Source organism: Corylus avellana, chromosome 4 (assembly GCF_965113065.1).
Source record: "Corylus avellana chromosome 4, dhCorAvel1.hap1.2, whole genome shotgun sequence".
NCBI classification, from domain to species: Eukaryota; Viridiplantae; Streptophyta; class Magnoliopsida; order Fagales; family Betulaceae; genus Corylus; species Corylus avellana.
Window position 1 is genome coordinate 4818468 of NC_142493.1, and position 25329 is coordinate 4843796.

At 40.6% G+C, this 25329-nt stretch overlaps 1 protein-coding gene across 4 annotated transcripts in view; it reads right to left on the reverse strand.

The window, feature by feature from the left end:
• TOR (target of rapamycin) overlaps window positions 1–25329 on the reverse strand; it is a 79410-nt gene that overhangs the window by 29882 nt on the left and 24199 nt on the right. For 2 of the 4 annotated variants that reach the window (XM_088515075.1, XM_088515074.1), the window contains exons 11-22: window positions 24012–24164; window positions 16935–17056; window positions 16708–16807; window positions 16485–16580; window positions 11084–11214; window positions 5001–5103; window positions 4745–4921; window positions 4585–4677; window positions 4418–4453; window positions 3720–3818; window positions 3531–3629; window positions 3256–3418 (exon numbers count right to left, since the gene is read on the reverse strand). In XM_088515075.1, coding sequence (XP_088371201.1) covers window positions 3256–3418; window positions 3531–3629; window positions 3720–3818; window positions 4418–4453; window positions 4585–4677; window positions 4745–4921; window positions 5001–5103; window positions 11084–11214; window positions 16485–16580; window positions 16708–16807; window positions 16935–17056; window positions 24012–24164 — 1372 coding nt within the window. Of the gene's footprint in view, window positions 1–3255; window positions 3419–3530; window positions 3630–3719; window positions 3819–4417; window positions 4454–4584; window positions 4678–4744; window positions 4922–5000; window positions 5104–11083; window positions 11215–16484; window positions 16581–16707; window positions 16811–16934; window positions 17057–24011; window positions 24165–25329 lie in introns of all 4 variants that reach the window. The other 2 variants (XM_059591355.2, XM_088515073.1) reach the window with 1 other exon arrangement.

Consider the following 25329-nt stretch of genomic DNA (forward strand, 5'->3'; position numbering starts at 1 on the left):
TTGATAAGTAATGTTGTATATATCAAAAAGCGTAAGGCGCCCCTAAGTACAGAGGAAAACCTACGAGCCCAATACCATAATAAAAGAGCCCTGAAACCCAAAAAACCATGAGTTCTCAAAACAGAACCCTGAAACCCAAAAAAACCACATCCTCACAAGGCAAACATAAACCCGCAAGCTACCCTGCCTTAGCGGCTTTGCCCCTATTATGCCCACTACCTCTAGCCTCAAAGTTAATGGAGCATTCCAAATTTTTAAGCTCCCTCGTCCCCTTAGTACTAGATGTAGCAAACCCATCTTCACAATATCGATCCTCTTCAATGACAGAAAAAAGATCCTCAAGTCTTTTCTCGTCACCCCTAAAAGACAACCCCAAAGTGGGAGCGACTTCCATCACATTGAGCACCACCTCAGAATATCCCTCCACCCCGGCCAACGGAGAGGCCGCCATTGCCTAGCCCAACAGCTTCTTCTACATCTTATTCAGCTGCGCACCTATACTGTTCTTCACTCTCCAAGAATACCCTTGCTATGACTTGGAAACAGAAGGATAACTAGGTGCTCCAACCTCCGACATCATAGGATGAGAGAGTCTAAGGCTTATACCCAGCTCAGCCGCCCCTGAGGAGGAACCACCAGAGCACTCTGGAGAATCTGTCTTCAGGACACTATGAGTGGCCTATAACCTTGTCGTTAGAGGACCCAACTTCTAAAGAAAAGCAGAAGCAGCTTCCTTACCATCCAGTGTTGATCAGGATGGTGAAGGAATAGTTCTCGGCCCAAAAAAACCCTGCCAGAGCAAGCCCTTCGCCGGGGAAAAATTACAAACAGCCTCACCAGGATCCTCTTCCACCGTCGGAGATACAGAAACCACCACAACCTCCACCTTCTCTAGTTGTTACACTCCACCACAAAGGCGAGACCTTCACAGAGTTCGTTGGAGGAACCGTCAGAGGCCCCTGAAACCATCAGAGCCAACACCGGTGACTCAGGGACAGACTCTAGACACCAAAGACAATCACCCTAGACCACCGCTAACACCCTCGCCATAACAGCATCCCCAAGACCCACTGCACGATCCGGAACCAACCGCTGCAAGGCCCGCCTGAGACCCCAAAAAAGGCTCTGGATCCGGACCAAACCTAATGGGCCAAATCTTCTTGAGCGATACCTTAGGCCCAGCCCACAACTTTAAACCACAGAAATGTTTGGGCTTTAGGCTGAAAAAAATTATCTCACCCTTTCCTGATATTCTTCCACAACCCCTACCCCAAAGGCTCTGCCAGGAACAAGAGAGCACTACCCCCCTATCAACTTCCATATTTTGAATCCACAACTCTCAACCAAGCCTCTCTCCCACACCCATATTGCCACAACCATTTATCTAAGAGAGCACAATTAAACACCAACAAATTCCAGATGCCCAACCCTCCCTCAGAGATCGAAAAACAAAACATACACCAACTCACCAGGTGATATTTGAACTCTTCACCTAGCCCACCCAAAAAGATATCATGTTGGATCTTCTCAATGCATTTGGCAACACTTGTCGAGAGTACTCTTGACGAGGGTAACTTTGCCACCCTTGGACAAGTACACCATTTTCCAACTGACCAACTGATATTCCAGCTTCTCAATAACATCATCCGAGATATGCTTAGCCTTATAGGAAGCCCCCAACGGTAACCCAAGATACTTGATCGGAAGTTTGGAAACCCCACACCCTAGGATACGAGCCAACCTTCCCACTTAAGAAATATTCCCCACAGGGACCAATTATGACTTATCCAGATTTACCTTCAAGCCTGACGCCACTTCAGAACACAAAAATAAGCTTTGTAGATGACGCAAATAAGAAGACAAAGCACCACAAAATATCAAAGTATCATCAGCAAACAGAAGATGAGAGAAGACAAAATTGCCAACCGAAAAGCGCAAAGAGGAAATACAATAATATATCCACAAACCCCATTTTTCTCCAAAACCACAACACCTCCGCAAATATAACAAAAATCCCAATTCACTTGGTCATACGCTTTCTCCAAATCCATTTTACAAACGACGCCCAGCCGGACAAATCTAAGCCTACTATCAAGGCATTCATTGGCAATAAGAACCGGATCCAGAATCTACCTCTAATGAAGGCACTCTAAGACTTAGAAATGATCTTCTCCATAACCATCCTAAGCCTGTTAACTAAGATCTTAGCAATCATTTTGTAAATACTGACCACAAGACTAATCGGGGAGGTCAATAGCACTTGGAGTCTTTGGAATGAGCGTAATAAATGAGGAATTGAAACTCTTCTCAAACTTTTTTCTAGCATGGAAATCACTTAAAACCTTCATGATATCCATTTAAAGCACATCCCAAAACGCTTGAAAGAACGCCATAAAGAAACCATCAAGGCCCGCCAACTTGTCCCCAACCATAGCTAAAAAAACCTTCCTCACCTCCTTCTCTCCAAAGTCTCCCTCCAACCAAGAAGCCTCAAACTCCATAATGGAGTCAAAGGAGAGCCCATCCACCACCAGCCTCCAACTACACTCCTCAGTATATAACTTATGATAAAATTGTCCAATGTGCTGGCTAATCTCTGTCTAATTAGTATTGATACTACCACCAATCAAAAGGGAGCCTATAGAGTTCTTTCTTCTATTGGAGTTCGCCATGGTGTGAAAAACTTTGTACTTGTCCCCCTCCTTTAACCACGAAACCCTAGATTTCTGTCTCCAGCTCCCCACCTCCATGAAAATAGACCATTTAACTTCTGCCTTCTGAATTTTCTCTTCCACCCCTAAGCCCCTTTCAGCTTCCATAACATCAAAAGCCCATAAATCCTCTAAAAAGAGACCTTTTTTTTTTTTTTTCCTTTCTACATTGCCAAACACCTGAATGTTTCTCGCAAACTAAAGAATGTTGTTTCTCCCATGTTGCAATTTCTTGCATTAACTTAACTGAATTCATTTCCTGTTTTTCCTTCACTTACTCATTCAACCAATTGCAAATATACTTCACTAATTTCATTGAAACAATCCAAAGTAAATTGACAAATTGTTCTCCATACTACATTTCAGTTTGTCAACCATGTAATTCCATACCATATTCAACAAGCACTATAGTTCCGTATATTTAATACATATGCCAGAAGTTTCTTGTTCATTCTAAAAACTTTTCCCATGCACTACAGAGGTACTTAACGGCAATAAAATTTTAATTAGCAAGACAGGATATCCAAAACTAAATAGCACTAACCGCCAAACACTTTTAGAGTGTGGAGGATATCGGGAACATAGGTGTAGTCATTACACCTTTCTGCATCACTTAGAACTTGGATACAACCTGGAAGAATACGAGGAAGATGCTTTCTAAACTCGTCATTGAGGGCCAAGCAAAGCTGTTCCACTAGGTGCAGAACCTGAGCAAAAAGTCAAGTATATGTATGAAAACAATAATTGCAATAGAAACACAAGCACAATAATCAATGTAACAATATGACATGAAGGTGATTGTACCCAAAAAGGACTTACAGGATAGCCAAGTGAAGGACGGCTGGTAGCTGGAAAACCGAAGGATGACCATAATTCCGAGATTAAACAGAGCAAGTCTTGCAGGTATTTTCGAATATGCTGCACATGTGCATCAAATTCCTAACACGAGATCCCGAGAAACCACAATAATCATAATGTGTGATATTATTGCATGACATTAAAATATACCTGACGCACAATAGACACCAAAGTTCCAAGCTTCCATGTTATAAAATCCTTAAGAGTATCTTCACATGTACGAACAGTATGAAATAGATCAGGTAAAACCTACATGCAAGGGTAAGAAGCACAGTTAAATCAAGCATAAACAAACCCAGTGGACCAGTGTATCAGCCAAACTTTACTACAAAAATATGTAATTAAAATATTGTTTAGCATGCACCAGTACTGGACCTCCCACAAATACTGTCTAGATCAATGATAGACAGACAAAAACACAAAAAACATTATACTCTTGTCTTCATTAGTCTTCTCCCTTTTATTAGACATCTATATCCATTTTTTCAATGAACTGAAGCCGCAATCACAACTGGATAGAATGTGAAAACAAATAAGCTGCAATTCCCACTAGTTAACAGGATGCCCTTCTGAAAATATTATACCTTTTTTTGTTTTCATTAAAGTCTTCTAACTTGCATTATACATCTAACCATCTTTTAGTAAAGAGAAGAAGCAGATCACATTTCGATACAATGAGAAAACCTATCAGCTGCAATTCCTATACGTTAATGAGATGAACTTCCAAAGAAATGAACAAATTAACATGTTAACGCCAAGAACTAAAGCTGAAATATATCATCTTTCACAGTTAACAGACTAAAAAAGTAGAATAATATGCAATTACTACTGAAAGTTAAAAGACAAACCTTTGGTAAGTATGGAACACAACCAAGACCCATCGACTAATCTCGCAAAACAATAAGTATAACAAGAAAATGACATCAGAGAACACGAAGATCAATAACAGTTACAAAAAAGTCGGTATACAAAAAAAAAAAAAAAAAAAAAAGACACTTCCTTGTGTTAGACATACCTTAAATATGAACATAAGAGATCCAACCACCTTTAGGTGGTAGCTAGCAAGTGAAGGGTCCCTAAGAATTCGCATTAGTGAATTGATCGCAACCTAGAACCAAAGAAACTATTACAACATGCTAAAATAACTACATTCATATATCAGGTTGATGCACTACCGTGGAATAATAATCTTCGGTTGCGAAAGACGGCCAAAGATCCATAGGCAGATCATCCATAGACTGAACATGGCCTGAATCATTGGCAGCACGGGGTACATCTCCATGTGACCCTGGCAAACATGGTTGATTTCGTTTATATACATGAGGATCCAGAGCGCCCATAATACCAAGAACCTGGAGAAGAACAAGAATAATCTTAGTAAAAGAAATCAGTACAGCATATAACTTAGAAATATAGTTCAGAAGTAGCTACCTTTAGTACTTCCCGTCTGGTAGACCATGCTAACTCACCATTCAGCAATTTCAAGAGTAAGAAAAGTAGCTGTGGGTAGTCATTATATGGAGTTATGACATACCTGTTAAATTTATACAATAAGTCATCACAATCACATGTAAATTACAGACTGAACAGAAAAATCACATACTTCACTTATACATGAATCTAGATCCAGTTCTATAAATCATTAAGTGCAGCATAGTCGGCTCTTGTATTTAATGCCATAAACTCTCTGGAGTGAACTTTGTTGCATAATCAAGGAAGCAGGAAATGTCTTAAGGAAGATGGAAGAGGACGAGAATTCACCAAAGTCTCATCATGTTTTAGTACTCAATTGTAGTATTTTTTTTTCTGGACAAATAGGGAAAAAAAATTAAGGACTGTATCCACCGTTGATCCTCGATACAAATGCAAAGAAATTGACGAAGGCAGCCTAGTTTGCTAAATTGTACAAAGTTGAGTTGCGACTCCTGTAAACTTTGGTGGCTGACCAAGCACCGAAATTTTTGAGCAGCTTATGGATATCCTTAATGATAGAAACTATTGCCCAATCCATTCAGTTTCAGATTTTAGATTGCAAGGATAACCGTTGAAGATCCTCCTTCAATGATTACATTTTTCACACCAAGTGTTGAAGCTTCTGGGATGGCTAAGAGTGCTGCTTTTGCTTCCCCTATGCTTGAGTTCACGGGCTGGGTTGTCAAAGTCCATCCATGAAGAATATTTCCTTTGGAGTAATGGCATAAGGCAGTTAGCAAGCAGAAGTTTTCTCCCCAGCAACATCTATGCTCAGTTTCAAGTATGACTCGGGAGGGTGGGTCCATTTTTCTTGTTCAGTCGGGGCAGGCAACATGGTGGTCCATGTCTCTGTGTTTTCGTAGATCCCATTGATATGGCCTATCAACATGCCCTATGCTGAATTCCCCATTCAAGCACTCCTCCAGCTCTCGGAAAAGGACCCTCCCCCTTCCAGAAAACTGCTTACCACCACCCCAGAGGTTTTCTCACAACATGAACTCTCCTTCCCCAACCTCTCATGTGCTCAACAGTCGCTCCTAAGACGCTAACTTAATTTAGTAGTTGGAACTATTTGACAGCCCCTCAAAAAGCAAATATTCTCACCCGTTCAAACCTGCTTTAAAAAATCTCCTTGTGCCTCTCAAGTGTTCAATTAAATGCATTTTATAAATATCATTTCCAATGGGACAGATAAATATTGATTAGCCTCCACCATGTAACATTAGTTCAAAAAAAGGTGGAGGAAAATCTTATGGTATCTTAGTCTATTAAACAGCAAAAAAGGAGAATTGTAACTACAGAATGCAATGTGCCTCAATCCATTTACTCAAGAAGAACACAAGATACTACCAAAGCATAGAAAAAGGCAACGCATATTACAGAGGTGCTTAGGGTTTGCCTCACAAAAGATAAGGTGTCATCCGCAAATAGGAGATGAGACAAGGAGAGCTCATCATTACTCCTAGTCCCTACTGAAAAGCCTAATAAAAGCCCCTATTCACCATAGAGGACAACACTCTACTCAAAGCCTCCATACCACAACAAACGGCAAAGGAGACAAAGGATCCCACTGTTTCAAGCCAAGAGAACAGTTATAGAAGCTAGAGTGAGTACTATTAATCAAAACAGAGAAATGCACTGCTATCCACTCAAACCCTTTCTCTACAAACCCACATTTCCTCAACATATACAGCAAGCAACCCCAATTAACATAATCATAGGCCTTTTCCAAATCCAATTTACAAAGCACACCTGGTTCTCCCGGTCTGATTCGACTATCAAGGCATTTAGACTTCTTTCAAAGTTACCACGAGCATGGAACTCATGGAAAACATTCATGATATCTTCTTTATTAGCATCCTAGAAGGTCTTTAAAAAAATGAAGCCAAAGAAAAATTGTCAAGGCCTAAGGCCTTATCCTTTTTTTTATAAGTAATAAGAAATTTTATTAAAGAAAAAGGAAATCCTGAGGCACCCCTAATTACATAGGGAGTATACAAAAGGAAGCCAAAGCTAACCCACTGAAGAACCACAAAAAACCCATCCAAAACAAACCCCCATGGAATTCAAAGCTACCCCCAGAAAAATTCCAAAAAACCCACCCAAAAACCTCAAACAAACACACTAACACGTTACCCACTAACCAAACACCTCATGCCAAGTCAAAGCACTATGACACAATAGCCTTGCCCTTCTCCTAGAAGACGCACTAGCAATGCCATAATTAACGGAGCTTTTTAAATTTAATAGCTCCCTCTTGCCCTTAGTCCTAGGCTGCACAACCTCCATTTCCCGTAGAAAATCCTCTTTCACGTCATCCAGCAACACCGAATTCGGATCCTCCTCTTCATTGCAATCCAACACCCAATCAAGGGGATCGGGGGACAGCTCCCCATCCCAATCGTCATCTTCCTGATCCCACCCAAACTTGAAAGCTTCATCCAAAGCCGAAGAGCGACCACTCACTACACCATCATCCTGAACAGCCAAACACGACAACGAATGAGACTCCCCTTTCTCTTTCGGACTTGGGTTAAGAAACCCTCACTGTAGAAATCCCCTCATCAAATTTGAGTTCTTAGAAACAGGCTTCACTTGAGCTGCAACAAGTGCAACCTCCGATGAATTCTGAGCAGCAAACCCCGCAACTGGTTTGGATTGGTATTGTACCCGTGGAGCACTAAAAGATACCACCGCCTCAAGAAGAAGAGAATCTTTCACCCGAACTCCTCTTTCTTTCTTAGCTCTCTGGTAGTATGTCAAAGTCTGCTTGTATACTAAAATCCCACTCCCCGAAGAAAAGTGTAATCTCTCTCCCAAAACTACTTCCCCTGCAGAGTTTATAGAAGAATTTTCCAGTACAAAAACCGGCCCAGATGAAAGCGTAGAAGAGGGAGGGACTGAGACAAGAGGATCAGAAAAAAATCACCAGGTCAGACCTGTTAGCCTTCGGAAACTCTAAACCATGACTAAAATCTTGATCCAGAACCAAAACTGAAGCTGGAATCGTGCCCAGATTTGATCCAGGTTCTGAATCAGGTTCCATACCTAATTTGGAACCAAGATCTGGAGCATGATCCAAACCGGTATCCAAACCAGGATCCAACCCGATTTCCGACCTGCTATCCAACTCGACATCCAGCCCATAACCCAACCCAGAATCCAACCCGGTAAAACCTTGATCCAACCTGAGATCCAGCCCATTATCCAAGCCTGCAAGACCCATTTTTCCAGCATCGTTCCGCTTACCCTTGGGCTTCAGAACCAGCCACCTAAGATCCGATCCAGCTCAGAACGGACTTGACCTAGACGCTTCTTCACCCATCGTTAGCCGAGAATACCCTTAATCTTCTTCCTGCTCATCATTGCAGCAGCCGCCACAAGAGGACTCGGCAAACAGCGCTCCATTTCATAACAATCCACTGCTATTTGTGACTCCACTCCGTCATTCCACGTCTCAAAACAAGTCGACATCGGAAACAAGTCAAGAAAACGCGACGATAGGAGCTTCATCCCAACAACTTCTGCCACAACACAGGAAGTCAGTCGTAGCACTTCCACAAAAGACCTCCCAGCCTTAAACCCCAGAGACGACTCACTCCAATTCACCTGAATCTGCTTCTGTGCTGGAGAGGGGACCTCAAATTCCGAAAATCCAGACTTGCCTGAATCGCAAGCATCTGTTGCAGCTCACCTGCAAACCGACACCAGCCCCACCCATGTTGACCCTCTGCGATCCAGATGATCCCTTTCCGTTCGCCTTCCGGATATACAGCCACCTCCAGGAACCTACCTGCCTTGTTTCCACTCCCACAAACCATCAATGCCTTCTCTTCCTCGCAAAAAGACTTGACAAATTCAACCTTCACCGGAGACTGCACAGCATCTTGCACTGTAGCCACCAACCAGGCAGCACCTTGATGACCCACAAAAATAACCCTACAAAACCCACCCTTCTTTCCTCCAGACGAAGATTTGAAAGCCCTTTCTTCGCCGACAAGCTGAAGGTTTTTGCTTCAATAGAGAAGCGTCGTTCCATAAGCACCTCAAAGGACCAGCCTCCAAGATCTCAGAGACATGACAGGCCGAAATATTGAGGGTAAACCCTAACGTGCAGCGGTACCACGCGCCACCTCTACGGTGGAAGTAGACAAGGAAAAACAAAGAACGTGAAGAGAGAGAAGGGAGCATTTTTCTTTTATCGTCCCTTGAGATATCTTTAGTTTTAAAAAGTTAATACTTTTTCAAAATGGTGAAGGACAATACCTTGTGGGCTGTTGTTGCTTTATTGTAACAATACAATCTCATAGAATCCTTAGAATCAAACCCAAGCTCTTTGAAGAATCAGTGGCACCGGCGAATGGGATTTTTTGAATCGCCAAACACTCCCCTAGGGCTTCGTACCTTCGTCTCAGAAGCATCACAGGCAGGAATTACCAAAGTTACCCCTACAAGAAATGTAGCTTACTGAAAACTGCCCCGGTCCAGCCAGCACCTCCACATACAACCGCTTCCCCCACCTCCACCAATGGGGCTTTCAACATCGACACCGATGGCCTAACACCCTTGCCTATTGAAATGGTGTAAACTAACGTATTTTCGATGGTCTCTAATCTACTCCCAAACCCATATGCTGACTGGAAGAAAACTAAGGCCTTACGCAGCTCAAAAGCAAAGGTTTCACAGCCCTTGTTGTCTCTCCCTTACAATATGAAGATGTATCCCCTCCGGCCACCACCACCGTGCTTTGCCACCACTACACACCCATTGGTTGTTTGAGCATCATTGAGCGATGAATGCCCAATCGCCCACCCTAGAAGATTTAATGTAGTCCTTCAACCCCTCCGCCTGAGGCTGAGCCTCCGCGATAGCCAACAACCAGGCCATGATGACTTTTTCCCCAAAAAATTAGAGTGAATACCCCTTCCTTCGCATATACGCAGGACAGAACGCTCCTCCTCAATCACGAATTCAAAAAGCTTTGCTTCGATGACAAACCTACTTGAACTCCCCATGGCTTACTTTACCAGCACCCTAGTATTTTCTAGATAAGTTTTTAAGCACTCACGTTCATAAATATCATGTGTACTTTTAATTCATCAAGCACTCAGAGTTCATAAATCAGGCCGCTACAGTACCACATGAACAACTGTGAACAGTACCTTCCATCTTTTTTTATCACCCCAACCCCAAAGAAACCATCACCTACATCAAGATTTTTTTTCCCTAAGCAATACATGGGAAAAGGATACACAAGAGATAATTTGACATGAGGTTCCACCCAATCTTGGTACACTTCCAATGACTAATTCTAATACAGCCCTAGAAATTAGTTGATTTTGATTCAAATTAAATTCAATAGTGTCCTTGAGTAAGATTTTTCAATGAGAAAGTCTAAACATCCTTCTCCCATACAACTTTTTTAAAAACCAGCCATTAGATATGTAGGACCCACACAGGTGTACATGTGGGTCCCATAGATCCAATGGCTAATTTTTTAAAAAAGTTGTTTGGGAGAAAGACAGAAGGAGAACAAATAGCAGTTCTCTTTTTCAATTGGACATCAATGACACCTAGAGACAAACCCACACCCAACTCCTCTCATATGCAATTGCATCAATACTAAAATTGAAAGTCAGCTGATAGATGGAATAGAGTGATAGAGCTGATTGATGGAATAGAGTAATAGAAACAAAAAAGAGAAGGGGCTCAAGTCTAACATGAATAACTAAACAATTGAAACCTAAACATCATATTGCAACGTATTTCAACATTATGCTGCTCATTGAACAAATCTTACAGGAAAAATCGCATTTAACCCATGTTGAAACAAAAAAGAGAAGGCGCTCAAGTCTAACATGAATAACTAAACAATTGAAACCTAAACATCATATTGCAACGTATTTCAACATTATGCTGCTCATTGAACAAATCTTACAGGCAAAATCGCATTTAACCCATATATATTGTCTCACAACTACATAGATCTATCTTAAAATAAGTGATACAACATAAAGCAACATCAGAAACACGACACATACCCAGTGCTCTGCACAACTTGACCAAGAGTAGTAACAGCCACTTCACGTTTTGTAACAGCTGCTCCATCCAATAAAGCATCAACAATTAAAGGCATAAGTTCAGGAATGTATTGTCTCATTGAATACCCACCCTATACAAAGAGAACAACCCAAAAACAAGGAAGAGAATATTAGGGCAATAGAGAAAAGAAATTCTCATTAATTATGAGGCAATCATATAAGAACTCATCACCAAACAATATAAATACTAATTGTCAGTATACCAGGACTGAAAAAAAGAAAAGGATACGTAATAAATTAAACCAAAAAAAAAAAACAGTAATGCTGAATAGCAACAATAATGAATAAAATGTGACACCTAAGAGTGTAACTGTCCACTTAGCCAAAAAAATAATTGAAGTAATTGAAATATCAATAAAAGCGCAAAAGTCGCAACCCAATTACACAAGCAATATTCAAGAAAAACACCTAGCTAGAAATAGAAAACAAGTCAAGAAATTCATGAAAATTAAGCAGATTAAGATCTAAGGCACCTATCCAATTCTAAAGACTTTTGAAGAAGAAAGACTTTAGATCTACCACCGTCCTCTCGCGGTCTTCAAAGCATCTATAATTTCTTCCCCCCAAAGACACCACAAAATGCAGGGCGGAACCATCTTCCACACAGCTGCACGCTAAGGGCTACCTCCCAAACCTCTCCAACGATCAAAAAGGTCTACTACTCTTATAGTCATAACCCAACCTTTCAAGACCATTAACATCCGAATTTGACATAAACATCAACTGATTATTGTAACATAAATTAAATAAGTAGAATGGTTTTTTTTTTTTTTGATATATAAAAAGAGCGCAGAGCAACCCATATACACGGGAAGTATAAGCCGAGAGCGCTTAGGAGGGGGAGAAATGAAAAAAAAATCAGAGAAACTAATCACTAAAGGAGCTAGCCAAGCAGCCGTCCAAAAGTAAAGAGTAAAGAAGAAGAAATGAGTCAATTCCTCTATGGTCCTAGTGGAATTTTCAAAACATCTAGCATTTCTTTCATTCCAAATACACCACATAAGACACAGAGGGATCATCTTCCACACAACCGCGCTTCGAGAACATCCTCCCGACCACCAGCTAGCAAACAAGGCCCTCACCCTGCAAGGCATGACCCAATGCAACTCAAATCGCTGAAAAATCATATGCCAAAGAGCACTTGCGAGCTCACAATGGAGAAGAAGGTGATCGACTAACTCTCTGGTCTTCTTGCACATACAACACCACTCCACAACCACTATGTTCCTCTTACACAGCGTATCATGAGTCAAAATTTTGCCTAAGGCCGCAGTCCATCCGAAAAAAGCCACCCGCAGAGGCGCCTTAGTACGCCAGATGCTCTTCCAAGGAAACTCCTCTTGATTAGAAATGGACAAGGCCTTATAGAACAACTTAACCTCGAACTTGGCCTTCTTGGACGAAGACCAGCAAATACGGTCGACACTGCCTAGGGAAATTTTGCAAGAATACAATCGATCAAAAAAAGGAGAAATCAAATCCATCTCCCAGTCTTGGACTGACCGAACGAAAATGACATTCCACTCAACAACCCCATTCCTCCCAATAAAATTATCCTTCACCCAAGCTTCTTTGTGTCTGGCGATACAAAGAATGGTTTATGCATGCCAAATGTAACATACACCAAAACCAAAATGACAAAATGAATAAACAAAGCCCAATCAGGTTATACAGTCGATCAGAATCATGCTTGAAAAACCAGGTCAAACCGGTCGGTTCAACTAGTTGAACTTTGACTGAGGTCAATGGTCCGGATGAAGATTGAACCGACCAATTGTATGGTCGAACCAGCAAAAGTGTTACGATTTTGTCAAACTGATTTATCTCTTGAAAGTGTAAAAGATTCATATTTTTTTCTGCTTTTTCCAAAACGCTCAATAAATATTGTATATTTGAATTTATTATAAAAATTACATAGATAAACTACATTTGATATCACAGCTGATTTATTTACTATAATCATGCAATTGCAATGCTATTTAAATAAGTATACGTCTTCTTTTTTTTGATAAGTAATGTTGAATAAAACAAAAGCACAGAGGGGCGAAACCTATTTACACGTGAAGTATAAAAAGAGGGTGCCTAGATAGAAGAAGAAAATAGAAAGAGAAAATTAGAAAAACTAATCACTAATGGAGCTAACCAAGCAGCCGTCCAAGTGAAAAGAGTAAAAAAGAAAAAGTGGATGAGCTCCTCTAAAGTCCTAGTGGAATCTTCAAAACATCTCGCATTTCTCTCGCTCCATAAACACCACATAAGACATAAAGGAATCATCTTCCACACAACCGCACTCCGGGATCGCCCTCCCATCCACCAACTGGCAAATAAATCCTTCACCCTACCAGGCATAACCCAATGCAACCCAAAACAGCTAAAGATAGAATGCCAAAGAGCACTAGCCACCTCACAGTGAAGAAGTATATGATCTATTGATTCTCTGTTCTTCTTACACATATAATACCATTCCACAACCACAATATTCCGCTTTCGCAAATTATCATGGGTCAGGATTTTGGCGAGAGCCACAATCCACCCGAAAAAAGCAACACGCGTAGGTGAACCAGTTACTTTTCTTATCACTTACCAGTTTTTTCTTCTTCTTTTTTGACTTTAAATTAGATAATTCTCTGTTTCCAAGCTCGCTAAAACTCTATAATTTTCTTTTTAACTAGTAATTCATAACATTCCATTGGTTTAATGTTTATTTGGGCCAAGGGAATGGCCTAAGGCCTCCACCCTCCACCTCCTCTTTGACTCTTTTGCTCACGGCAAAACCAAACACTAAATTCAACAGCTGAGAGAGAGAGAGAGAGCAGGGGGACCTTGTTAGCTGCTTTTCTTAGCAAACTGCCAAAGAGGCGCAAATACATAAAACGCAAACCCACAAAACGGCTTAGACCCTCACCAACTATGTCCATGCAAAAGCAACTGGGCTCCTAACTTGGTACCGGGGGTTGCTCCAGACAATATATCCAAAGTCGGACCTAGCCGTACAGAGAGGAGAGAGAGAATAAATAGAGGCCTAAGGCAGTCTACGGATTACACTATCCACATCAATTGCATAAAATTCGCAAAAAAAAAAAAAAAAAAATGTACTTTGCAACAAGTTTTAGGACATGTTTTTTTTAATAAGTAAAAATGTATATATCAAAAAAACCCAAAAGGGCACAACAAAATTACACTAGGTAGAAGCGAGCACCAAGAATCGCCCAAGAAAAAACCCTAAGCTCACAAGGAGCCCCACAAGAGACCCACATAGACCCAAACAACACCCTAAAGCCTGAAACATACCAGGACTAAGACCTACAAAAAGCCCAATAACAGCCCTAAAAATCCAATGACCCCATTGCACCTCAGAGGGGAAAGAAAAAACATTTTTAGACACAAGAAACCCCGGCTGACGCTGGCACTTCGCCTGAGTCATGTTTAGAACATGTTTTACCCTTCTTTCTAATAGGTTTTGAATAAAAAACCATTAATTGTTACATAACCCGACACGGGTAAATCCAAGAACTCAATTCAGTTATTCTTCCCTAGTTTTAATAACCACTGGAAGATAGACGGATTTTTTGAAAGAATTGTTCCAAAAACAAAGTGCAAGTTCAAAAAGAGAAAGGTGGATGAAGGTAAAACCCCGATCCCATATTAGGAAAATGAGAAGTAGCCCACATAGTGGGTGGTTTATAAAAATAATCATGAGTGCTAAGTTCTACATTGCCTAATTATTAGATGAAACTTAACTTTATAATTCGATAGGGAGGCTCCAAATTGACAAGTCTTTTTGGAGTCATAGTGCAGATGTGGCTAGCGTTTTTCCCTAGGTTGTTATAAATAGTATCAGAGCCACCTAGTAATGCCAAGCCATGTGGTACTGGAGCACTGCATGACATGGCTCTAAAGAGGACATCAGGAGTTTAAGAGAGGGAGTTTGTGACACTCCAGTCCAATATTAGGAAGATGAGGAGTAGCTTCATAGAGTAAGTGGTTTATAAAGATAGTCATGAGTGTTAAGTCCCTAGCGCTTTTCCCTGAATCGTTACAAATTGTATCAAAGCCACCTAGTAACGCCAAGTCATGTGGTATTTGAGCACCACATGACGTAGTCTCGACGAGGACGTCAGGAGGTTGAGAGGGGGAGTTTAGAACACCCTAGTCCCATATTAGGAAGATGAGGAGTAGACCACATAAAGTGGGTGGTTTATAAGATATCCATGAGTACTAAGTCTCAAATTTCCTAGTTATTAGGTAAAACTGTGCTTTATAATGAATTGTAGAAAAGCTCCAAATTGACTAGTCCTTTTGGGGTAAACCCCCTCTTTCAACGTTAGGAGGTTGAGAGGGGGAGTTTAGAATATCCTGGTCCCATATTAGGAAGATGAGGAGTAGCCCACATAAAGTGGGTGGATTATAAGATATCCATAAGTACTAAGTCTCAAATTGCCTAGTTATTAGGTAAAATTGTGCTTTATAATGAATTGTAAGAAAGCTCCAAATTGACTAGTCCTTTTGGGGTGATAGCGCAGATGTGGTTAGCACTTTTCCTTGATCATTATAGTGAATCTTGGAGGGCTTCTTTTGTCTCTAAGGTGGGTGAATCATCGAAGGAGGTATCTTGAGAGGGGGAGGGGGTAGGTTACCCCGAGGCAAGGTTGTGTTATCACACTATTGGGATCTCTTATGGGGGGTGATAAGAAGGGTTTTCTAGATTTCTTGACTTTAGTTGATGAGAGGCAGCGTCAAGAGATTCCAATCTCTGCTTCCAAACCAAAAGGGAGAAGGGAGTTTAAGAATTTAGAGTGCTCAATCAACTTTGATGCTAGGGGAGTTGGCTATGGGTGCCATGTGCTTTTTTTAATGATATTTCTTTACTTACCTATCAAAAAAACAGAGAGAGAGTGAGAATAAAAGTATATTCCACTTCGGTAAAACTCATAACTCGAGCTAGGACTCTAAATTAAATGTAATTTGAACTAATAAGAAAATTAGAATCAAATGGAACTTGATGGCTAGGTCAACAATATCATATTAAATACTTAAATGAAAAAGTAAATACCATACTAGAATTATTTATGTAGTAACAAATCATTGTATTAATTATAACTACATTTCAAGGAGGCTCTTGGCCCAGATAATGTCCTAGGCAAGGGAGATCGGAGAAACACAAAACACCAAATCAAACTTATTTTCTTATTGTTCAAAAACTTCTCTTTGGATCAGAAAATAGAGTAGTTGGGTGAATCAAAAATCCGAAGGAGGTTCCTGGCCAATATAATGCTATATACAGTAAGGCATACAGACTTAACACAACCAGATAATCTAGAAAACATGTAATATTACCCACCACTCTGGTAAGATCCCCAACAGTTACAAGAACTCCACTAATAATGCCATGGTTGGCATTGACCCCAGCACCATCTCTAAGCCTAGCCACAAGTGCCTGACAAGCAAAAGCCATTTATTTAGAGATGGGAATACAAAAACATAAAAGAACTTACTAATCAAAAAAAAAAAAAAATCATAAAAGAACTCCATAAATGTCATAATCACAACATGACATATTAAACCTTGTGTATTGGAGCAATGTATGGAAGAATTAGTCGTTCACAATTCCGTATTAGACAGCCTAGTAACTTTGCACTTTCTTCTCTGCATTTGCTATCTGCACTGCTACACATAGCAAGAGAAGTCAACATCTGACTCTCTTTGACAGCCTTCATATATTAAAAATACAAATTCTTCATTCTAGCATATTTATGACAGAAATCAAATAGAAGGAATTTATTTACATCACCTATGCTCCAGATAGGTCAACAACTGTATGAGATGACGACGAAGCGCCGGAAGTACATATGCAGGATTTTTTTCAGATAACCTCCCAGCCACAGAAATTGCATATTCTCGAACATCAAAATCCTGCAACAAAGTAATATCTTAATATTAACAAGATGCTACAAAAATGGAGTTCCAAAATGGTCCATAGAACATAAATATTTCAGATTATTCACCTTCAACAATAAATATCTTGCAAACGGAGAAAGAACAATTATAGATATACGACAAATATTTTTTTATTTGATAGGTAATCAAGCAAATTTTATACGACAATGGGAAACACCAAGCAAAGCAACTCAGTAGCAGCAATGGGAAACACAACCCACATTACAAACTCCACACACCAATTTACATTAGAATCCCAAAAATTTGCATAACCCTATACCATGTTAAATTATCTAAAATGAATACAAAATAACTTTTTCTTTGAAAGTTAAATATTTATTTAGAAAGCATCTAGAAGGTTACAACCCAAGTACACAGTCAGAATACAGGGGGAAAACTAGAGAGCTCGAGAGTGTTAGGACTTGGAATTCAAGAAAGCTCAAGATACAATTTTTTTTTTTAATTATAAGTAAAATATTAAGATAATTATGAAAAGTAGAAGGATATCGCTCCTGCTAAAGAAACATAAAATGCTCTGTAAAAGAAAAATAAAATTCACGAAAAAAGTCGCCATTCAATCTCTTCAAATGCTCGACTATTCCTTCCCAAGCAAAAGCATAGCTCTCCAAACCAATCCTCTATCTTACCCCAGCCTCTGGTGTCAACTATTACAAACCTCTAGGCACACCAAAACTCTGAAAAAGCAAAGAGAAAAGTGCTCCTGCAATTGAGAAACCATCCCCCCCACCCCCCCCCCCACAAAGGTTTTTTCACCAATTACCCCTGCATTACACATAACACCAATCACCTAAAATTTTTTCTGCTTAATCAATTAAAACCAGTGAGATTTTCTGCAGGCCACTAATTAAACCAGATAGACCGAGGTTTCACACTCCTCATTGGAAGGATTGGATCATTCATCCGAAGGGCTTTTGATCCTCGATCCAAGTCTCGTTAGCTGAAATGATGCTTATGATTCTGTTTGCGAGAAGCTAAGTTCGCTTAACCTAACAAGCAGGCAAGAGAACTAGCCCCAGCAAGCAGGGGCCAAGCACACTAGCACAACAGCCACTATGCATTTGCGCATCCATTTTTTTGCTCCCCCTTTCCACCAATATAACACCAATCAACTCAATTTTTTCAGCTTAATTAAATTAAAGCTGGTGAGATTTTCTGAAGGCCACTAATTAAACCTAGAAAGCACCCTCAGTGGGAGCACAACTTTGCGAAATCTCATTCCAAACAGAGTTCCTCTTGAAGCATGTTATTATAAGATTTCACCAATTATCTCTCTATTAGCGCATCACAAACCAAATGACTCCTCCACAGGGGAAGATGATACCCTTCAAGAGTAAATCATAGATCAAAGGAGAGGCAATAAAACAACACTGCCAAACACCTGAGGTGCCATTTTTCTAGTTGACTTGGCTATGCCAAAACCGAGGAAAGGAAAAGCTGAAAATTTCCGTTCCTAACCACTTCTTATGTTCTCTGAGAGAAGGAATGGAAACGGCTCTCACCAGTACCACCGACACTTGAGCTAGCAATCACAACCACCACTGCCCCCATTTCCAACTGTTATGACAAGCACCCCATAACATAGCCAATCAACATTGAAAACTGAGACTCCAGCAACCAAAGAATAAAAAAAGATCAAATTGCAAAATAAACAAAGAACCTGGTCGAAATCAACAGAAAGAACAGGCATTGTATCCGAATATTAATTAAAATTGGAGAACTTAGATCAACAAAGCTTTAATCGCAACTAACTGGGATAAGCTACATCAGTTCTCTTATGCCACTCAGTTATAGCTAAGATCAGGTCTCCACTTACCTTCCTAGCAATCATGTCTGACCTCTCCCCGCCAATGTAAAGATGCTAACCTAAGGCTTTGAATAATATGTTTGGTATGTGGGTATGACTGTGCTCAAACAATTCTCTCTCTTTTTCTGATAAGTATGATCATCCTGAAAAAAATCCAGGCGAAACAGCCCAAGACATGAAGACAGAGACAGTGGTAGGCTTAAGGATATACACAAAGCAAGGACTGAATAGCAACATTGGTAATGGCATTCACAGGGGTGGCTCCACTGATGCTAGAAAAGTATTATGTTCTGTCAAGAGAGAAAGGGGGAAGAGTCATGAAAGTAAATCCCCTCGTCCTGAAAAAGAAGAAAAAAAAAAAGTTCATAAAAATTACTTCTTTTATTGGTATGGCATTCTCTACTCTCACAAAATTGCTTTTTACCCAGTTTTGTGGGAATGAAACTCACAATTAAATGGAAACATGATCCCAATGTCCATGACCCAACCTGATAAAGGGCAGAGTAGGAATCCCAAACCAGTCCTCCATTCCCATTTCCGGCAAACAAACAACTGACCTAGTACACTAGCTTCTGGAAGTCAGCAAGTACTACGAAAGGTCAAGTCCAAATGAAAAGGAAAAATCACTAATAGGTGAAGCACTGTGAAGTAATCTAATATTGTCATACAAAATAGTAATTATAAATTAGTAATTTACGGCCTGATATTTATGGAAAAATAAGCTCCATATGCAACAAATAATGTTCATACTCGTATGTCTTAAAATTCAAGATGTTGGCATCTAATGAAGAAAGGATGTGCATATTAAGATTTAAACGAACATTGAAATATAGGAGGAGGAAGGCTGGGCTGCTTTTGAGACCCAAGCAGGTATGGGTCTGGGCTGCTTTTGAGACCCAAGCAAGTATGGGTCGCAGGTCTGGGTGGTGATCCTGGAGCTTCATCTTCTTCCAGCGGGTCTCTTACAGATCTGGGCTTGAATGTTAAAACTTCATCGGCAATTTCTGAGGCCGATCATGTGTGCCAAAGCTGGGGGTGTTGGGTACGACGCCAATGGTGGTGGGAGAGGTGCTGACTGGACTTGCGGCAGGCGGGACAGGTCTGGGAACAACCCAAACAGCATTGAAGAGTCTGGGCGCGGCCGAGGGGGGCCATTTGTGTGGGGGAGGGTCCTGAAACGCTGTCCTTTCTGATTACTGCTCCGGCGAGTGAATGGAGTATACCTGGACTTGATGGAGCGGCGACGATGGGCTTGGGTACAGGTTCGGGAACACCACAGAAATCGCCGATGAGGCTGGGCTTGGACGAGGGCAGCACTGCAAACGTCGGGAAAGTCCAAGGTTTGTGATATAAGTCGACTACAACCCCAGTGAGGATTGGGAGTGATACCAGTGTGGTGTTTCAGTCGAGGGAGGCTGATATCAAGCTGTGATACCGCTGGCTGCCTCTAGGGAGAAAGATAGCGAGGGGGTTGAGCTGGGGAAGGGTGCACCAGTTATAGGTAGGGGGGCGGAGGAGAGTAGTGTGAAAATTATTACTGGTGGGAACTGGTCACTCAACATGGGCTCTATGGAGGTGGCACCAGGCTGGGTGAAGTTAAAATCCCTCACCCCCCCTATGCACTACGGCATGTTCCACCAACTCATGATGCTAGCCAACTCATCCCACAAAATTCTTCTATCACTAGCATGGTTTGGACCATCGACCCCTGCAAAAGCCCAAATGGAACAATCCTCGATGTTCCTGAAGGAAACTGCCAGTGTATAATCCCCTATATATACATACATCTATCTTCTCCACCACCCTCTTATCCCATAAGATCGAAATACCCCCTAATGCCCCTCAAGCATCTAAGTAAACCCAATCCACATGATTACACCTCCATAGGCTATGCACCAAGCTCCGTGATGAACACTGCATCTCGGTCTCCTGGAGGCAAACAATACCCACCTTCCAATCTTGGAGCATATTACTCACCTTCAACCATTTGCTCCCCTCATTCAACCCCCTCATATTCCATGAAAGGATTCTAGGCTTCATAATTCAACTTGATTTCCCCTCCCCTTTCTCTAACCAGGGCTTGCACACCCACCTCTACCATCATAATTGATGGCACACTCTAGGTTCTTGATCTCCCTATTACCCTTTGTACACTATGAGATGGACCATCCGGCGTCTCTTTCATACAGTCCTTCTCAAGAAAATTCAACAGCGCCATCATTCGCAGCTTGTGGCCCGTATAAGAAATTCCCACAATGAGATAAATCTGCTCTGCACATGTGAGCACCCAATCGGAGTTCTCCTCTTCACCCTCTGGAATGGAAAAGTGAGTATTCAAGCCCTCACCCCTCGACACTTCCCCCCGGCTCAATTTCCATAATTTCTTCCTCACTAAAATGTGACAATTCCATATCAGTGCGCTGCTTGTCATCGTTGGCTAGAGTACTAATCACCATTTCCCTCCCTTCTTTTTCCCTTTCGACCATATTCTATGCTCGAAATACAGCAATCAGCTCACTTTCCATCGGCCTCCACCCATGCCTTGGAGAATCCAAGGCTGCCCTGTTTAAGACTCTTTATTGCATAATTTGTATATTTGGACTGCGGCATATCTTGCCCCTTTGTCGATTACTTATGCAGACTTTCTTATCTGCTTTTCTTTTTCTAGTTAGGTGTTCACTAATGTATATATCTAATGTACTTAGGGGTGCCTTATACTTTTTTTTTTTTATAAGTAATGTTTATATATCAAAAGCGCAGAGGGGCGCAACCCAAGTACACAAGAAGTATATAAGAGCAAACGCCTAATTAAAAGAAGAAAAAAGAACAAGAAAATCAAGATAGCTAATCACTAAAAGGGCAAGCGAAGCTGCTGTCCAAGTGAAAAGTGTGTAGAAGAAGAACACCATGAGATCCTCCAAAGATCTCTTAAAATCCTCAAAGCATCTCACATTCCTTTCTAACCATAAACACCACACTAGGCAAAGGGGAATCATTTTCCACACAACGGTACTTCGAGAACGCCTTAATGCCACTTTTAAAAAGCTGTGGGGGTATGGCAGTTTTTTCAGATTTTCATGCTCGTGGTAAGTTTGAAAAAAGCCTTAATGCCACTTTTATTTCTCTTATTCCAAAGGTTCCTGGGGCGTCCGAGCTTAAGGAGTTTCGTCCTATTAACCTTATAAGTGGGATTTATAAGATTATTGCTAAAGTTCTTGCTAATAGGATGAGGAGGGTGTTGGATAGGGTGATTTCAAAGCCTCAGAACGTGTTCGTTAAAGGAAGACAAATCACGGACTCGGTTCTTATAGCAAGTGAATGCTTGGATAGTCGTATCAGTTCTGGGAAACCGAGATTGCTTTGTAACTTGGATGTAGAGAAGGCCTAGGATCACATTGACTGGAAGTTTCTCTTGTATTTATTGAGGAGATGTGGTTTTGGTGAGAAGTGGTGTTCTTGGATAGAGCAATGTATGTTGACCGCTTGTTTTTCCGTGTTGATCAATGGCATTCCTGTTGGTTTCTTTAGAAGTTCCCGAGGGGTGAGGCAAGGAGATCCGTTGTCTCCGTTTCTGTTTGTCATTGTTATGAAGGCATTTAGTAGGATGATTGTTGCTGCCATCAAGAATGGCTTGATTTCAGGTTTCTCAGTGGGAATCAGTTTATCTAAAAGGGTTAACATTTCCCATCTTTTGTTTGCAGATGACACGTTGGTATTTTGTGGGGCGAATCTTGATCAAATTCGTTCCCTTAAAGCCTTACTTATTTGTTTCGAAGCTGCTTCTGGTCTAAAGGTGAATATGGCTAAATTAGCTTTGGTCCCCGTAGGTGATGTGGTTAATATGGGAGAATTGGCTGGTGTTTTGGGTTGTGAGACAGATTCTTTGCCTTTAAAATATCTGGGGCTCCCCTTGGGCGCTCGCTTTAAGGCCAAATCTATCTGGGATGACATTTTGAAAAAGATTGATCAGGGGTTGGCGAGATAGAAAAGAATGTATCTTTCTAAGGGAGGTAGGGTTACTCTTATAAAGAGCACCCTCTCTAACCTTCCTACTTATTTCTTGTCCCTTTCTCCTGTTCCTGCTTCGGTGGCCAAGCGCATAGAGAAGCTCCAACGTGATTTTCTATGGGGAGGTTTAAACGAAGAGTTCAAATACCATTTGGTTAACTGGGACAAGGTTTGCTCTCCTATCTCCGAAGGAGGTCTAGGGATCAAGAAATTGAGACTGTTCAACCAGGCTTTGTTAGGGAAGTGGCTGTGGCATTATGCGCACAAGAGAGAGGCTTGGTGGCGAATGGTCGTGGATGCCAAGTATGGTTCTGAATGGGGTGGTTGGCATTCTATCAACATCTCTGGGTCTCATGGGGTGGGTCTTTGGAGGTATATTGGTAGGGGGTGGCAGATGTTTTCTAGCCATACAAGATTTGATCCAAGAGATGGATCCAAAATCAGATTTTGGGATATATTTGGTGCGGAGAAGCGTGTCTTAAAGATTTTTTCCAGGCCTTTACACCGTAGCTAATGCAAAAGACGCGTCTATTGCTGACAATATGGACTTCACGGGTGGAGCTCTTCAATGGAATGTTAGCTTTTTTCGGTTGATTCATGATTGGGAATTGGAAGTGCTAGCCTCGTTCTATACTTTGTTGTACTCTCATAAAATGAATAGGGAAGGAGAGGATAAAATGTGGTGGATTCCGTCTAGTAAAGGGAAGTTCGATGTTCGATCGTACTATAATGTCTTGGCTGTACAAAGTGCCTTATACTTTTAATAAACATGATTGCTACTTATCAAAAAAAAAAGATTTACGAAGCATAAGCTTAAAAGGCAAAGAGTGTAATTATGCTCCAAAATATGTGCATTAATGCCCCAAAAATAGACAAGGAACAATTAAGTGATAATGATTCATCTACAGAAACTAAAAGTAAATGAATCCACACAGGAAACAGAAGATGTAAAACAAGTTAATTCATTAGTAGACATTAGTTCTCATAGAAAACCAAAGAATTTAAATTACTAATATCATTTGCATCAAACAAAAAAATTATATACTCAGTCTAGTATTTCCAACAAAGGCATAGTTATAACAATAGTAGAGACCAAACCTCATCATTTAAAGCAGCAAAAACTGCACTCAGACTATCAGCCTGTGCCAAAAAATCATCAAAACCTCTATTACCATGCAGAGAGGAAAAGATAGAGCGGCGAACGGTAACATCAGCATCCACAACAGCCGCAATGAGAAGCTTTTCCACAAGCTGCAGGGAGCCCAATACCAGTTAGCAAGGAAGAATATTTGAATTAACAGACAATACCTATGATACGCAAGAGCAAGCCACAAAAGAAAATTAACAGGGATACTAAATGAGATCCAAAATCCAGAACAACGACATCACATTAGCAAATTAAGATATCAATAAACTCTAAAAACTACGAGTGTTAGGGATAGAGCCCTAAAAACCCTTCTCTTTTTTTTTTTTTGTGTGATAGTTTCTTTTAAATAATAAAGTTGTTTATTTTTTGAGAACGACTAGAGCATTGAGCGTGTATATATATATATATATATATATATATATATATATATAGTCCTTACGTTACATTGAATATGGTTCAAGTGTATTAATGAGATTATCACATAGAAGACCTAAACCATAATGCCTTTTAACTTATAAGCCCAAGTACATAGTCGGTGATGGGATTGGGCATTCCATCTGATAAAGATATAACGCATCAATCATGATGATATATTTTAATGTTGGAAGTAGAGACTTCTCATTAATAAGTTGGTGTGGATAGAGTACAATGAACAGGACTACATAAGTTATTCTATATAAACTACTGTCAATTGAATAACTTCAACTCACAACTGCTTATAACATTGACTCTCAATCCTAAGAGGAATGTGAACTAAAATGTAAAGTGTAGGTCATTTTCATACATTTAGGAGTGAGATCTTTTGAGGTCAAAATCTCGATGTGTTGAGTGATCACCAGTAGCATTGTAGGAACACTACTGCTTAAGATGGAATCCATAATCACTTTGATTGGAATCAAAGAGACGTGAAATATACTCTTGAGATGGAATTAATGGGAATCAATTATTTTTTGATAAGTAAAATATATTATCAAAGCGCAAAGGGGCACAACCCTAGTACACAGGGAGTATACAAGAGAGCGACTAAGAGGGAGAAAAAGAAGAAGAGAACATAAAAAGGAAATCATGGAAGCTTATCACTAAGGGCGCTAGCTAGCCAGCGGTCCAAGAAAAAGGGTGTACAAGAAAAAGTATAGAAAGTCCTCAATATTCCTAGACGAGTCCTCGAAACATCTAGCATTTCTCTCGATCCAAATGTACCACATAAGGCAAAGAGGAATCATCTTCCACACAACAGCATCTAGCATTTTAATGGGAATTGATTATTCT